This window comes from Pyrgilauda ruficollis, unplaced genomic scaffold, assembly GCF_017590135.1.
Source record: "Pyrgilauda ruficollis isolate IOZ18807 unplaced genomic scaffold, ASM1759013v1 scaffold80, whole genome shotgun sequence".
NCBI lineage: Eukaryota > Metazoa > Chordata > Aves > Passeriformes > Passeridae > Pyrgilauda > Pyrgilauda ruficollis.
In genome coordinates, this window is record NW_024529933.1 from 1,270,787 (window position 1) to 1,285,785 (window position 14,999).

Consider the following 14,999-nt stretch of genomic DNA (forward strand, 5'->3'; position numbering starts at 1 on the left):
AGCTTTTCTGGAAGTTAATAGGGGGAAGCTTCAAATTAGGCTAAAAGTGAGGGGAGTTTCCTTTGGGGAAAATTCCTGAAGAAATTCATACTGCTGAGACTACTGTAATAGAGCTGTAGTCAAATGATGATTTAAAAAGCCAAGAAGCATTAACAAGTGGGTTTAAAAATAGAAAATGAATGGAAAACACTTCGTCTTATGTTCACTCTGCAGAGTGTTTCATAAGAGAGGAGGAGGAGGAGGAGTTGTTCTTGGTGTTTGGGATTTTATTTAATCCTAACCCCAGAATCATGCTCATGTCCTTTCTGCACCTATTGACTTCAAAACAGTGAATACTTAAAGATATTGCAATATTAGAGTGAACCTGGCTGTCTGATAGATATTCAAAGGCTGATGATTTTTCATTCCTTGAATCTGTGAGAGCAGGAAAAGAGGATTTTTTGGGTGGCAGTACTGTAGGGCATGACGCTGGGGATTGAAAGCATCTCTGTTGTTAGACAGTGAAGGTACACAGTGCTCCTGACAATTCCAGTGAAGACCAGTCCCCTTGGTGGAGTAAGGGCACAGATACTGGGAGCACCAGTGTCCTTTTGGGGACCACCAAGTAAGAGTGTGGAGGGGAGGGTCCTTATGCTCCAGCATAATCCTCTGCTGCTGGGGAGCTGGGAGGGGTTTTATGGAGTGGCAGGAGCTGAGACACATATGGAATGTCCAAAAAATTTGGATTCTCCAAATACCCATCCCAGTGGGCAAATTAGTGAGCTCTTGTAGTGTTTTCACGATTTTTCCCTGGTTTTTGAGCTTCAGCATGCAGGGAGGCTGAGAAAAAGGCCGCATTGTTCAGCACATGATCTTCAAGACAGGTTTAAGCCTTTCGGTGTCTGTTTCTGTCTTTTGTTCCCCCCCCCCCCCAAGTCTTCCACCACCTTACTGAAAATGTTATTTAATGTTTCCTTTCAGCCATTATGGTGGAGTGATTGGTTGCTCTGATTCCATTTTCCTGCCCACTCCTGCAGGGGAATGAGTAATTTCTGCTGTGAGCTGTTTCTTGCTGGCCACTGCTTGGCCATTACTGTAATTTCTGAAACTGCTGAATTGACCTATTCCTGTAATTGTTAATTTTAGATGAAGTTTTTCTAAAAAGAGCTAGAACTGTAAAACTTAGGAAATTCGTGAGTCTGGGTTTAACTTTTCCGAGAAGTCCTGTTAAATTCAAGGTGAGCACACATTTAAGTGTCCATAAAGTAAAGATCCAAACACTGGCTTTCCCCACTTACTGTTTTGACTTCACTGTTTTGAGGCCATTTCCCCAGCTTTGTAAAGAATAACTTTTTTGAATGCTTGCAGCCTGTTGCTAGTGTGGGCTCTCTGAAGGTGTCACTTTTAAAGCACATGTGTACAAGACATCTGGCATTTAATGCATTGTTTGGTTTCTTCTCGTGACAAGAATCTATTCTTAGATTCAGTTTTGCATAAACTTTAAAGATACTAGAGGGAGAGAGATTTACAGGCTTGACCTACCTGCTTGCAGCTGGTTGATCACTTTTGTTTGCCTGAAGTGGTGAATAAGACATATGACCTGGGGAGGGCTGCAGCATGAAAAAGGAGGCTGTGTCCTGTGTACAAACTGTCCACATCAGCTGCACTACCACCTCTCTCCCACCAGGCTTCTGCTTTCTAGTTTTGATACCTGGGCTTTTTGAAACAACTGCAGAGTGGCTGTGGAGGAGGACAATGGGTAGCTGTGGAGTGGAAAATGCTCTTGAAACAACAAGAAGAAGCTGGGAGGGCAGACTGGGAATAGGGCTGATGGGTAAGGGAGATCTCATTGCAGCCTTCCGAGGCACAGCTTAATTTCTGACAGCTGTAAAGAAATAGGGAAAGAAGCCTGATTTTCTGTTGTGGTTGGTGCAGGTTTGTTTTCAGTTTTTCAGTCTCTGCAGCCTTTTAGAAAGGGGGGGCTGTGGGTCAGACAGCCAGGAGCAAGGCAAGACCCAAGTTTCAGTAGGTTAATCTATGGTTAATCTAACTAACAGGCTATGAGTTAATCTATGGTTAATCTATGGTTAATCTAACTAACAGGCTATGAGTTAATCTATGGTTAATCTATGGTTAATCTAACTATGGTTAATCTAGCTAACAGGCTCAAGAGTGTAGGCTCTTTGCCTGCCCTCCGATGCTTGACCTTGTTAGCTGTGGGCACAAACTTTGACATTGTGGCTGTCCCTTGTTTTGGACGTGAGATGCATGGGTGACAGCTGAGTGCAGGTAATGCTGAGGGGCTGGTGTGTAGCAGGAATGTGAAGACAGAGCCTGCAGCATCTCTGTGGGGCTCTTCATCCTCTGAGATCAGTTCAAGTGCTGAGGGTGTGTTGTGGTGGGTGTGTGTTCGATTTTTCCGGTGTTTTTCACTTAGTGAGCCTGGCAGGGCATAGACAATGGACACCTGGCCAGTGATTTGGATGCTGTGTCTCCTCAGATTGTGCCCAGGTTGCTGGGTGCATTCCTTTCCCAGTCCCTGGAGGGCTCTGCTGTTGAGGCTAGTCTGGGTTCCCACCTGCCCCTCCTGTTGATGCTTTCCTGCTCAGGAATGCTTTGAAGTTACTTTTGGATTTGAAGAGGCTTGTCTTGGCTGAAGGTTTGACAGTGTGATTGCTGAAATGATGTGTTTCTGTTTTACTCCTAGCTGTGCCAAAACGGGCTGGCCCCAGACTGTAACCTGTATTGTTACTGGGTTTTTTACTGCTGAGGTTATGATTTTCTGTAATGTGCTTTTAAAACTTGAATTTTCTTTTTCAACTTTTAAATTTCAAGTCCATCTCCCTACATGGTTTGAAAAAGAAAAACACAAACAAATAAGAAACCCAAGTGAACCAAACAAAACCCCCAACACCATGGCTCCCACTTTTCTCCCTTCTACAGTAAATCCATCTCTCATCTCAGGCAGGGCTATGAAAAACCCTTGCTACAGTGCAGAGTTTACAAGTAGTAATCAGTGTCATGTGGCGACTCTGCATAGAGGCACCTCTGGGCTTGAGGCTCAGGTTGGTCTTCGAGCGTTTTATTTGTATCCATATGTATGCACACATTTAATACATGTGTATATGTGAATCATGAGAGTTTTATTATTTATATTAGGTCATATTACATATCCTAATTTATTTTCTATATATAGAGAGGTGCACTGTCCTGTTACTGTCTGTTTTTGTTCAAATACTGAATCAATGTAATGTGAACAATGAAAATGGGAATCTCTGCTGCCCTGACTTTAAAGAAAACAGAAATGAAAGAAGAAATTCACTTGTGCTTTCAAAAGTTGCTGTCAAAGCCCTACTGGTAATTTTTTAGAGCATATTCCTGCAACTTTTTTTCTACGTCATTTTTTTTTCTTTTGTGTGTTTATTTAGGAAATGAGGAGAAAGCCATTTAGTGGGAGTGGTCTGTATTTGTATTGATTTTTATGTGGAAAGGTAGCAGTCAATCCTTGTCACCATTTGCAGTGTTAAAGTCACAGAATCATAGAACTCCCTATGAGTTGGAAGGGACCCATCAGGATCCAGTTCCTGGCCCTGCACAGGACACCCCCAGAATCACACCATGTGCCTGAAAGCATTGCCCTGTATGAGAAAACTAAATTCATACCGGAGTATGAGAAGATTTTTTGAACTTCTGTATATCCAGGGTCCACAGTCTCAATAGGTTACTCTGCATCAACCCTGTAACTCCTACTTGAGCAGCAGCATGTCTGAAAAATGCTAGTTTTGATTTAGAGGTGGGCATTTACTTATGGTTACTTAATTGTGAGCTTAATTTGCAGTCTGGCCTCCTTTAGCTTCCAGTTACACATAGATGAGATATCATTATAGCCTTTGTTTCTTTTAAAGAACCATCCGCTCTCTGAAACGTATTTCCCTAGGTGTTTGTAGGCTGAGACTAAATTCCCTCTTGACTGCCGCTTGGATACAGTCTAAATGAACTGCACTTCCTTGGTGTTTCCCCTGGGTGGAATCTTCTGGACCTTCATCTATTGCCATGCCTTTCTCAATACAGGGACCTTTGCAGTTTCTTTTTCAAACTCTTTGTCAAGTGACTACAGGAACTGATTTCCCAGGAATAGTTTCCCTGATTGTGCATGTTATGGGAATACTCCTCCCACTTCCAGTCCTGCTGTTTGTCAAACCAGTGATCTCATTTTTCCTGTAGTGTTGCACTGACAGCTTGTGCTCACTTAGTTATGTACTGTGAGCATCACGTCCATTTCATGTGTGTTGAAGCCATAATAATGATCTGCCTTCACAGCATCTGTGTGGGGTGTGAGGAGAAAAACTGGGACCTGAAAGAGAACTGTTTTATTTGACCACAGTACTTCTGTGGATAACTCTCTCATACCTTAAAAGAAAAAGAATAATAATCTTATATAGGACATTTAATGTTATCCAACCTTAACGCTGTAAATCCAGCCACCACCTCAGTCTGTGCCTGACTCTCATGTATATAAAGGTGATATGATTTTGTTTCTATCTTAGTAACTTTGAAAGTGATGCAAATTATCTGTGGGTTTTACATGGACTCCATGCTGGTCAAAGAGGGGATGCTGGTATGAACGATGATGATTTGTTATGAAAAAAAAGCTATTTCTGCTATGCATTGTAGTTACTGTGTATTACTGCTGCTCATCTTTGCCCCTTTATTTAATTTTCCCTTCCTGGCACTTCAGAAAGGACCCCAATGTTTGGTAGTCAAACAGTATCTCTTTTGTCCCAGCAGTTCTGAGGGCTTTGGTTTCATTATTTGCGGTGGGAGCCTGTGTGCACTGGGAGGGGGAAATGCCATCTGGAAAATCTGTAAGAGGAACCGTTTGTCCATGAATGTGGGCTCTCACCTCCCAAAGGAGAGAGGGGGAGAGGTAGAGGCGTTGGAGTTCAGCATTTCAGGCGTAATAAACAGGGCTTGTGTCTGACAGAGAGTGTTATGTGAGCCCAGAGCTGGGCACTGAGAACCATCTGAACCCAGGAGAGTGAGAAGGAAGCAGTTATTTCTCCAGAAAGGTTCAATTTGCCTTTGGGAGGTGGGAAAGGCTCAGACTGCAAAGCTGTGGACACTGAACTTCCTTCCCTGAAAGTAGCATGTCCAGCAGCATGCCCAAAATGTATGCATCAGAAGCCCTTTTGGGCTCATGCTCTAGAGGTGCTTCTCTGACAGATCAAGTAGTCATTTTCCCCACAAACAACTTGTGAGCCTTTTCCAAGAGGTGCTTTCCCTTTGCAGTTAGCTGGCTCCCAGCTGGCAGCTGTTCCGAGCTGGTGAGCACCCCTAGGTCCCACTGCTCCGTGTATAGAGGCACTCCCCTCAGGGAGAGGATTCAGGTGAGGACTGAACACTAGTCCAAAGGCAGCTTTGCACACAGGGACCCTGGGTGCAGTTTAAGCACCCTCTGCATCACAGTGTGTCATTAGCATGTGGTGAGTTGAGCCTGAAACTGCAGATGGTTGTCCATGGCATGGCTGTGCCGAAGCCAGGTGGGCTGTGCATGCAGCACTGTGGTACAATGGTGGCACTGTAAGGTCTGCCAGAAGGAATTAGTTGAAGCCCTATTGTTCAAATCTGTAACACAGCTGAAGAGGGAGGTTATTTAAGTGCACTTGGCTGGAGAGCACTTTGACTCATTAGGGAACTTCCTGCATTACCCTGTTCAGAGATGGCTTTTCTGATACCTGTGCAGAGCACTTTGACTGATAGTCTGTGGTTGCCTTAAATTTTCAGTTTTGTTTTTCTCTTAGTTACTTTATCCATCACTTGAACAGGGAACTTTATCAAGGAGGCAAAAGTTGCCTCTTCATTCTGGTGATACAGGTAAGGATATATCCCTTGATGATTCTAGTGATGCACACTGGTTTGAAATGACATGCAGTGCATGCATCTGTTCTCTGTGATGGGGATCCATAATGGTAGTATAGGCTTTTATTCCCCTCAAAGGTTGGGTTCAGTGGTACACCCTTCATGTGGGTTGTTTACATAGTGGTGCTATCTTACTTTTTGCTGCAGGGGAAAAAAAGGTGAAACCCATGTTGTTTTTCTGGGTACTTGTATTCTCTGTACTTGAGAGGAGTGGGGGTGAGATGCAGAGTGCATCTCTCATTTATTTAAAAATGCACAATAAATGCACATGCAGCTTAATTATCCAGCAATAAGTGTCTCTGTATACTTTAATGAAGAGTGCTGAAAAGAATGTGGGGAGCAAGAGACACCCTTTTAGTTATTTTGTAAGTTTTCCTGTACATCTATCAGAAAGGGTGAAATTTAGTCAGTGTTGGAGAAGATCTACTTTTTCACAGAAAGGAAGTGGTATGTTGGACAAGATTGAAGAATTAGTTGTATAGAAATAAAAAAGGAAAGCAAAACTTTCTGACAACTCTGATATTAGAAAAACTGTACAGTTGAGGTAAGCATTTTTCACCTTGTTTTCCACTTTGCCTACCCTGCCTTTCCATACCATGTCCACAGAATAAGAGGAGAAACAAAATGTTGCAGTTCTTCTGAGAGATACGAATATCCTAGAAAGCTGCACATGGTCTTGTTAAAAGACTAAGTAGAATTTTTAAAATATGTGTATAAATACAGATATATTAATTTTTTTTTATAAACACAGAAATAATATCTATTAATTATCACATGCAAAAACACAGCCATTGTTGCTTGTGTGTTTTTCATGTGTGCCTAAATCACACTCACTGATTACAGCTAGAGCTGTGATGCTTGGAGGAGCACATTTCTGTTGACAGTCATCATCACAGTGTGTGAGGTGTGCAGTGGAAGATGTGTGCTAAACAAGTCTGCAGGAGAAGAGGCACAAGCTTGATGACAGAATAAGCACACAAAAGCTTTCTGAAGAAATGTAATTTTAGTCTTGGACACAGGAGATCTTAGGTGCATATGTCACACACCCTGGGTGGCTGTGATGAATGGGTTTTTTGGATGACAAAGTTGAAACTCTGATGTTTAACTTGCAGCAGTGGTAGGTACTCACAGCCCAGTCTGAAAGCGTGCTGGATTTTGATCAAGTGTAGTAACAGGGCTAAATCATCTGAAAAATCCAATTCCAGTTTTCTCAAGTTGTCTCCAGTTGGCCATGTTAAATTACTAGTTACTTTTTGGCCTTAGTCTCCCCATGTCTCACTTGAATTTTCAGCTCCACTGTGAAAATGAATTCAGGTTGTGGAGTATTTCCCTAGGAGGGAATTAAATAGCCCTGTGGGAACAAAATTTGGATTGTGTTCAGTAAAGGAGAGGTGTGACTGTGCATGAGACATTGCAAAGAACAAAACATGGAATATCTTCTCAATTAGCGAAGCACCATGTATTCTGCTTGTTGGATAAAACATGGGCTCTGTAGAGAAATTGTTAGGTCACATTATTAAAGCATTCCTATTTTTAGGTGTATTTGATGTGCAAAAGGACACTGAGTTAAACATTCATAGGTATTTCTTAATATTTGGGTGCTTTGCAACCTGAATGTTCAGTTCACATGTGCAATTTACCAGCACTAGTGGATTGCATGTAGAAGTGTTAACTGGGATTTTGCTAAGTACTGTGTGGACTCCCTAAATTACATGTTCCATTTGCTAAAATGCCTAGCATTCATTGACTTAGGAAAGTGTAGGTAAAGGGGAATGCTACTCATCTAAACAGTCATTGCATGATAGAGTTCTGAGGTTTGTAGAAAATTTCAGATGGGGAGGGAACCGACAGCCAGGATCACTTATCTATGGCTCTGTGAAGCCTGTGACAACAGTGTACTGTTTTGAAGCCTGAGAAGAGATTTTTTGAGAGAACCAAAGTGACAGTTCTTAGCCATTTGGAGAGCCACATCTCTTGTTTAGGCTTTCTTGTCTCAATATCTGAATGACTTGCAGCATATTTTGTTTCACCTTTGAGGATGCAGTGTTGCCCTATTCATATTTGTCTAGAATTCGTACCATCATGGAGATCATACTCTCAGCTTCTTGTTTTGGACTGTGACTCAAAAGTTCACATGTACCTCCTGGATCATGTCAAATATAGATATAAACATAAGCACCTCCAACTTCTTGATGTCAGTCATTTACTCTTACCACAGCATGTCTTGCTTGGTTTGGTTTGGAGAAGACACTTACCTCCCTTTTCCTCCAGTGGGTCTCTTGAGCCAGCTCCTGTTGTCTTTTTCATATCAGCATTTCACATGCACCTTCTTTCTTGTTCTCATTATTCTGTGAAACTTCTCTCGTGGTTCTCTGTAACCCTCTATCAGAAATACTCTCGTCTTGGAGGGTGTGCCATACCTCTCTGTATAACCACTGGTCTATTAGCCTGCTCCATTTTTCGTCTTCGCCTAAGTTTTTCTCATTTTGTGTTACATTCTGAAGGATTTTGGGAGAAGGGTTGCCACTTTGCTCTGCTAGTACAGTGCTTGGCAGAGTATCCTAAGATGCTAAAGAACTATTGTAAGAGTAAACTAAGAATGATTTTCAGATAATTTCAACCTGCTGTGCTCAGGAAGAGGAGAAAGGAGAGTGGGAAATCCCTTGGAGCAGAGAGGGATTGTTGGTGACTTCAGAAACTAGAATGTGTCAAAAGAAAGTAACTTGCAGCACAACGCTCCCTGATCTTGGTAGGGAATGTGTAACTGCGGCGTGGAAAAAGACGGCAGCAGAAGGGGAGGGGGTGGGGGGGGAGGAGCGTATCAAGGTGAGATTTGACCAGTCCTCCATCCCTTCCTTTCACAGGATTGTTCATCTGGAATGACAGCTGTCACCATGCACTGTAAGAGGCAGTGTCAGAAAAGTGCCAGATGCAGTTGTTCAGAATTCTCTCAGTGCTAAACGCAGCGTGTTGCTGTCGCTGAAAACCATCTGTAACCCTGCAGACTGGTTAGACTGGCTTAAAGCCTAGAATAACTCTGAGCAGTTTATGCAGATCTAAGTGGTGATGGCAGGGATGTCAGGTTAATCAGCAAAGTTGGCTTCCAGAGGAGTAAAATGAAGGATTCCAGAGGAGTGAAGTGACCAGCCACAGGTCAGCATATCTTGCTGTCTTAGAGCAGTTGAATATTCGTGATGAGCCTGGGGATTAGAGGTGATAAACATCATAAAGTGCAGCCTTAGAGGACATACCCATGTGCTGGTCACCCATGGCTGGATTTCCCTTCTACTTTCATGAGGATACAAATTTAAGAAAATTAAGGGCTAATTACTGGCTTCACTAATAGCTCTAGTTTATCCATAGCCTTCACAATGGTGCTGCTCCAGGGGTAGCTCGACCCAGAGGTGCAAGGGGCAGCAAAGGGAGGCTCTGCACAAGGTGATGTGGGGCCAGCTTTGACTCAAGTTATCCAAACAGGCATTTGAATGTTGCATTTGCCAAGGGATTCTGGATTTCCAGGCAGGTACCACTTTAAAGGTTTTACCTGAACAATGCATACACAGCAACTTGTGAGGGAGCTGTGCTTTTGTGTTGCGACTAGAGAAGCTTGGGGAGGGTAGTGTCCTCTCTCCTGAAAGAGCAGTGTCCTCTCTCCTGAGTTAATATTTAGACAAGCCTACCTGGTTTGTTCCCCATAAATACTTCTATTTTTGCATTTTGGCATTTCCCAGGAAGCTTTGGGAGTAAGCTCTACAGAAGTTTAAATATGGTGTTTAGCCCTTACTCTGCAGTTAACCTGGCAGAGTGCTGCCCTTGCTGTTCTTGAGCTTCTGATTACAGGATACATATTTTTCATTTTTAATTCCTTGGTGTGTCTTTACTCAAATTACCTCCTTCCTTGCCAGTGGTAGAGATTAGGCCCCACCACAAAGTAATTGCTACCACTGGAGATGTACATTCTTCTCCCTTCCTCCAGGCACCCAGCTTCTGCCCAGTGCCTGTGTGCTCCATGTGTGTGTGTGTGGTCTTAATAGCAAGAACACACAGCAGCCCAGGCTGTAAGCCCACTCTTATTTTTGTTACCTGTTTGCTCTGTTGACATCTCACCAGCTTTATACACTCAGCTGTGAATGAAGGGTCTTGTGTAGCCTTGCAGAATGCTGGTGTCACAGCCACAGCCCATGGCTGCCTCCCAGGATGTTGGTGCAGCACACAGTTAATTCAGAGCTCTGTTGCTTTTGCCAGCCCTACAGTGTATGTTTTTGCTCTCTCTCTTTTAATTTTGTATATGCACTAAAGACTTTGTTTGAAGGCAGTAGAAAGCTTTGAAAGAAAGATCAGCACTCTTTTTCCTTTTGTGTATATTTCCTTTCAGATTCCAGCTGCTCTATTTAATGGATATGCCTCTTACAACCACTGCTCAGTCGTGGCAGAGGACTGTGCCCCATGCAGCTGGGATGCAGTGCCCCTGGTATAGGATATTCTCTGCAAGAGGAAAGACTAAAGTCTAAGACTAAGGAAGTTTTCTAAGGCAGAATTGCAATTGACAAAAATGCATTTGATTACTTTGTGTTTTTAAAGGGGGTTGTTAACAGCCTTGTGGAATTGTTTCAAAGGTTGAGTCTTTCTAAGTTCTTGGTACTCTATTATACTTCAGACCTGGGAAAATAAGTAATTTTTTAGCAAGTAAAACAGTGAATGGAAATGGAATGGAAATGGGGAGCTAAACTTACCATGCCAACCTTCTTCCAGTGCTTGACAATGCTGGGCAAACCCTTCAGCTTTGTCTAGAAAAAGGTTGCATGGCTTTCTCTTGACTAGGGAGCTTTCAATAAGTGGAGTTAGGGGATAATTCTGCGGACACATGACGCGTGTTTCATTGCTGCCAGATAAAATATTCATCCTATGCTGTGACTTCCCAGAGGCTCTGTGGAGGAAATCGGCCTGATCACCATGGCACTGGTGCTCCTGTGACATCATCAAAGCCTATATTCTATTTTGCACCTACTAAATGAATCCTTGGGGGAAAAAAAATGAAGTTAATGGTGTGACAAATACTTTGTTCTTAAAAGTATAATCCCACCATTTGAGCTATTTACTGCCTGCAAGCAGTAGAAGAAGCAGAAGGAGGAATAAAACTGAGTCAGCAGGCATTAAGCTGTTTAGGACAGGGCTCTCTGGCTACTTTACCCAGTGGCTTGTTTAGTCTTGTTCTGCTACGCATTAACAGCTTTCAGCAATGTACAGTGATTAGTGCTCTGTGTCTTTCCTCGCTGCTCCTCTGTGTATCCTGGGGCTAGGATTAGGTTACAGCCCTGAAATGGCATGGTTGTCTGCATTGACTGAAAGCTGAATAGTAAGGTCAGAGTTTTGTTGATAGACTAAAATGTCTTCTGTGTTTGTTTCCTTTCTCTGAAGGTGGAATGACATTATTTTCATTTGTAGTCTTTCTGTTTCTGATCTAAACATGTGGTATCCAATTTCCTTCCCTGGCAGGTGACCTGGAAAATGAGGAATGGTGTCTGGCTACAGAGTTTACAACAGCTGCAATAAAGACTGAGCCAGGGCTTTGTGAGACATCAGGCCTTGCTCCCTCAGTCAGTCTCACCATCATGGCCACGTCGCTGGAGGGGGAACAGCCTGAGCTACAGACAGATGCCCTGGTACTGCAGACTCTGTTCTCTCTGTGCAGTTAGCTGCAGGCTCTCCTAAGGCTGCATAGTGCAGCAGTGTACACCGTGTAGTACATACTAGCCGCCTTGGCTACTATGGAAGCTACATGTAGCCTCCTTGGTGCCGGAGCTTGGCAGTTCGGGGTGCACACTGAAGTCTGTTCTAATGGTTTTTAATGTTTGCTGGTGTCCCATTATTGCTGTAAGAGCTTGTTATCTGCATCTTTAGCTCTTAATGGTTGGGTATACAACTTCGTCTTCTATGCTAGCCCCAAAGCCTGGGGCTCTTGGGTTTTTAGAAATATTTGAATAGTTTCTAATGAACCAGTTGCACCTGAGCTGCCTAATCCATTTGCTCTATGAAGCTTGTGACAAGCTAAGTGTTTTTAATAAGACCTTACTTTTATGCTGCAGTGCCTTCCCCTAAGCAGAACAGGACTCCTTGTTTGGATGGATTGGTGAGTTTCCCTGTTTGCCTGCAAAGTTACTTTTGCCAGATCTGTGAAGCTTTGACATTTCAAGCTGCTGCTACTTCTGGACCAACCAGCCTCACAAGGAGCTTTGTGATGCTTTTCTGACCACAGCTGGAGCGGCCAGTGGACATTCTAAAGAGCTTAGTTTGGCTGTGGTTGGGTTAAGGAGAATGAACTGCAGCAGCTGGTGGCTCACCAGGGTCCCCAGCCAGTAGAGGAAGAAGCATGGCTGTTGTCAGCCCTCAGGATGCAATGTCAGGCTGGAGGGAGCTGAAAGTAAATGTTTCCACTTGCATGTGGATCAGAAATGTATGCAACAGAAGTTGTTTTATGAGAAACTGAAGAAAGCTTAGCACAAGTTTCCCGTAATTTCCTCCTAGCTTGAATGTGCTGCTCCCAGGACACAGTCATCCTGTTGCTTGGGATGCCGTGATTTGCAGAATATTGGGAGCTGCTGGTGGCTCATTGCTGTTGCATGGATTAGTTTCACAGGTTACTGAGAGAGATTTTGGCTGCAGTTAGCCTGCTGGTGTGCCAGACTGGCTTCCTCAGGCCTGGCACTGCAGCACACAGACAGGCTCTGGGCAAAGCTTGGCAGCCTGGTGCCCCAGCCTTGTCAGTGGGGCAATCCAGGTGTCTTCCAAACTTCAGTCAGCAGCGACTGTCTCTTTTCCTGCTCCTCAGCACTGTGAAAGGAACCTGGGTCCCAAAACCTGGTGCTCAGTGACTGGCACCTTGCTCGTGCTCCCAGATGACAATGGCCTTTAAGAGGCTCTCCCTGACTCCTGGGGGTGTTCCTGTCCTTGCTCAAACAGACCGTGCAGTCCAGCAAATCCTAGCAGCAGCTCTGTTGCTAAGAGAAGTAATTAGAGTGGGTTACATGTTAGCTTTCAGTCTGAAATGTCATCTCTGAGGCATAATCTTTTATTTTAGCTAAATATAGTAGTATATTTAGCTAAAATAAAAAGAAAAGCCATAGTGGGAGCAGTCAGGGCAATATTCTCTGTAGCCTGGTTTAGCAAAGTGTGTGAAGCAGTTAAAGCTTTGCCTGTGGCAGAGCAGGAGGAGACCAAACCTCTCCATTTATGGAGAAGTAATCCTGGTGTCCTTCTATTAAGATTTTTAAGATGTGTACTCCAGGTTTTCATGCTGTTAATTTCTCTTTTCTAGATGAAACCACTGACCCAGAAAGTTCTTCCAGAGATTAAACTGGAGCCCCATGAAGTGGATCAGTTCCTGAACCTCTCTTCTAAAGAAGGTCTGTTAAATATCAAATGAAAATGTAGGAGTAGATGTCCAGCAAGTACAATAAATGTACTTTACTCTGATTAAGTATTTGGATTTCTCGTTCACCATGTCAGATTTTAGGCTGAAGCTGTCATTTTATAGGGATTCAGCTCAGGCTATTGAAGAGCCAGAGTCTCTCTGAGCCTTTATGTGAAGTTTTTTTTTCTTTTTTTTTCCCCCTCCTTTTTCATCACAAAGAAAATGCCTTTTTCTCTGTAAGATATTAATAATTGTACTGAAGGGAGCTTGAATTATTCAAGTACAGGATTATTTAGGATAGAAAAGAAAGCAATTTGAGGAGACTTAGTTAAGATATAAGAAACTTGACTGTTAACCTCTGATGCAAAAGCAGGATGTGAGTTTATATGAAAATACAAGTTAGGTGAATCTGTTTGTAGCATATTAGTTGGAAGAACAATCATTATCTCTTTGTCCTTGCACTCTAATGTGAAAGGAGGAGGAAAGATCCCTACCCTGAAAGCTAAACACAAAGCCAAGAAAACTTTGGAAGAGCCAATATTTGGTGTGAGATCTCAGCAGATAACTGCATTTCCGTTAGAAACACTTGATATTCTGTTAGTGAATTAATTTCTGTGGGTAAGTAGCACTGCTCTAGAGAGAGAAGCAAATGATGTAGCAGGTGGATAAAGGGAGGTTTTATCTCAACGCAGGTATAGATTTGTTTGCTCACTTTGTGGGATTAAGGGCCTTTCTGTTTTTCAAATATGCTTCTTCTTCTGGCAACTGCAAGAGCTACTGTGTGAGACAAAAAGAGTATTATCGATTTTTTTATTACTATTTTTCTTCCATCCTCCTTCACCACCCATTTGATCTTTTCAACTCAAATTTGCATAGCATAACAGAAGTGGAAGGTGGCAAATTAGTCCTGTGTCTTCCTACTTCAAAATTCAATTGCTGTAAATTTAGCTCAGAGAAAAAGTGACTTAGTTATGGCTGTTTTGAGCATCTGCTAAATTGTCCATTTAGTAAGAGTGGGTGAGACATGCCCTGTTTCTCTTGGTCCAGACCCTTTTGATCATAAGCAGCACTTTGACAATTCTAGAGCAGTTTCTTTTGGCTGCAGCTGAGGTTATCTTATGGCCCCTGGACAGACAGCATGAGAGAGGTTCCTGTGGTGGCTGCCTGTGCTGCTCCTGCTCCATCAGTGCATTGAAGCCTTTGCTGTCACTAGTTTGTCAGTCATGTCCCAGCTGTGCCAAATCGTGTCCTTAGGAGGCCTTTCTCTCCTTCCTGATCATGTAACTCCTTGGATGTGATCCCTTCCCTTGCAAATACTGGCAGATTGTTTAATCTGTGGCAAAGTTAGAAAATACTATTGTTTTTGGAGAGAAAGTATGCTGGCTCAGGGCCCCTCTGTTAATGTGGTTTCCCAGGAACCGGGAACTTGTACTTTACGTTATATGTGAACCTCAAAGCATTTAAAAAGAAGGAGCTGAAGTGTAGGTAGAAGTGACTGGAGCGTATGCACACAGTCCTGTTTTGTCTGTCAAACCTAAAGATAGCTGCTGCGTTTCATTCCTTCTTTGGAGACCTGCATGCTCCAAACCTCTTCCAAGTTGTCACTTCTGCTTGATCCATCTTTTAGCAGACACTCCTAGTCCTGGAAACTGTGTGGTGGTGGCAGCTTTAGTGACAATTTGAATCGACA

At 43.1% G+C, this 14,999-nt stretch overlaps 1 protein-coding gene across 2 annotated transcripts in view; it reads left to right on the plus strand.

Moving 5' to 3' along the window:
* CREB3L2 (cAMP responsive element binding protein 3 like 2) overlaps positions 1 to 14,999 on the plus strand; it is a 75,380-nt gene that overhangs the window by 39,376 nt on the left and 21,005 nt on the right. For both annotated transcript variants that reach the window (XM_041487475.1, XM_041487476.1), the window contains exons 3-4: positions 11,395 to 11,561; positions 13,214 to 13,301. In XM_041487475.1, the coding sequence (XP_041343409.1) occupies positions 11,395 to 11,561; positions 13,214 to 13,301 (255 nt within the window). The remainder of the gene's footprint in view (positions 1 to 11,394; positions 11,562 to 13,213; positions 13,302 to 14,999) is intronic.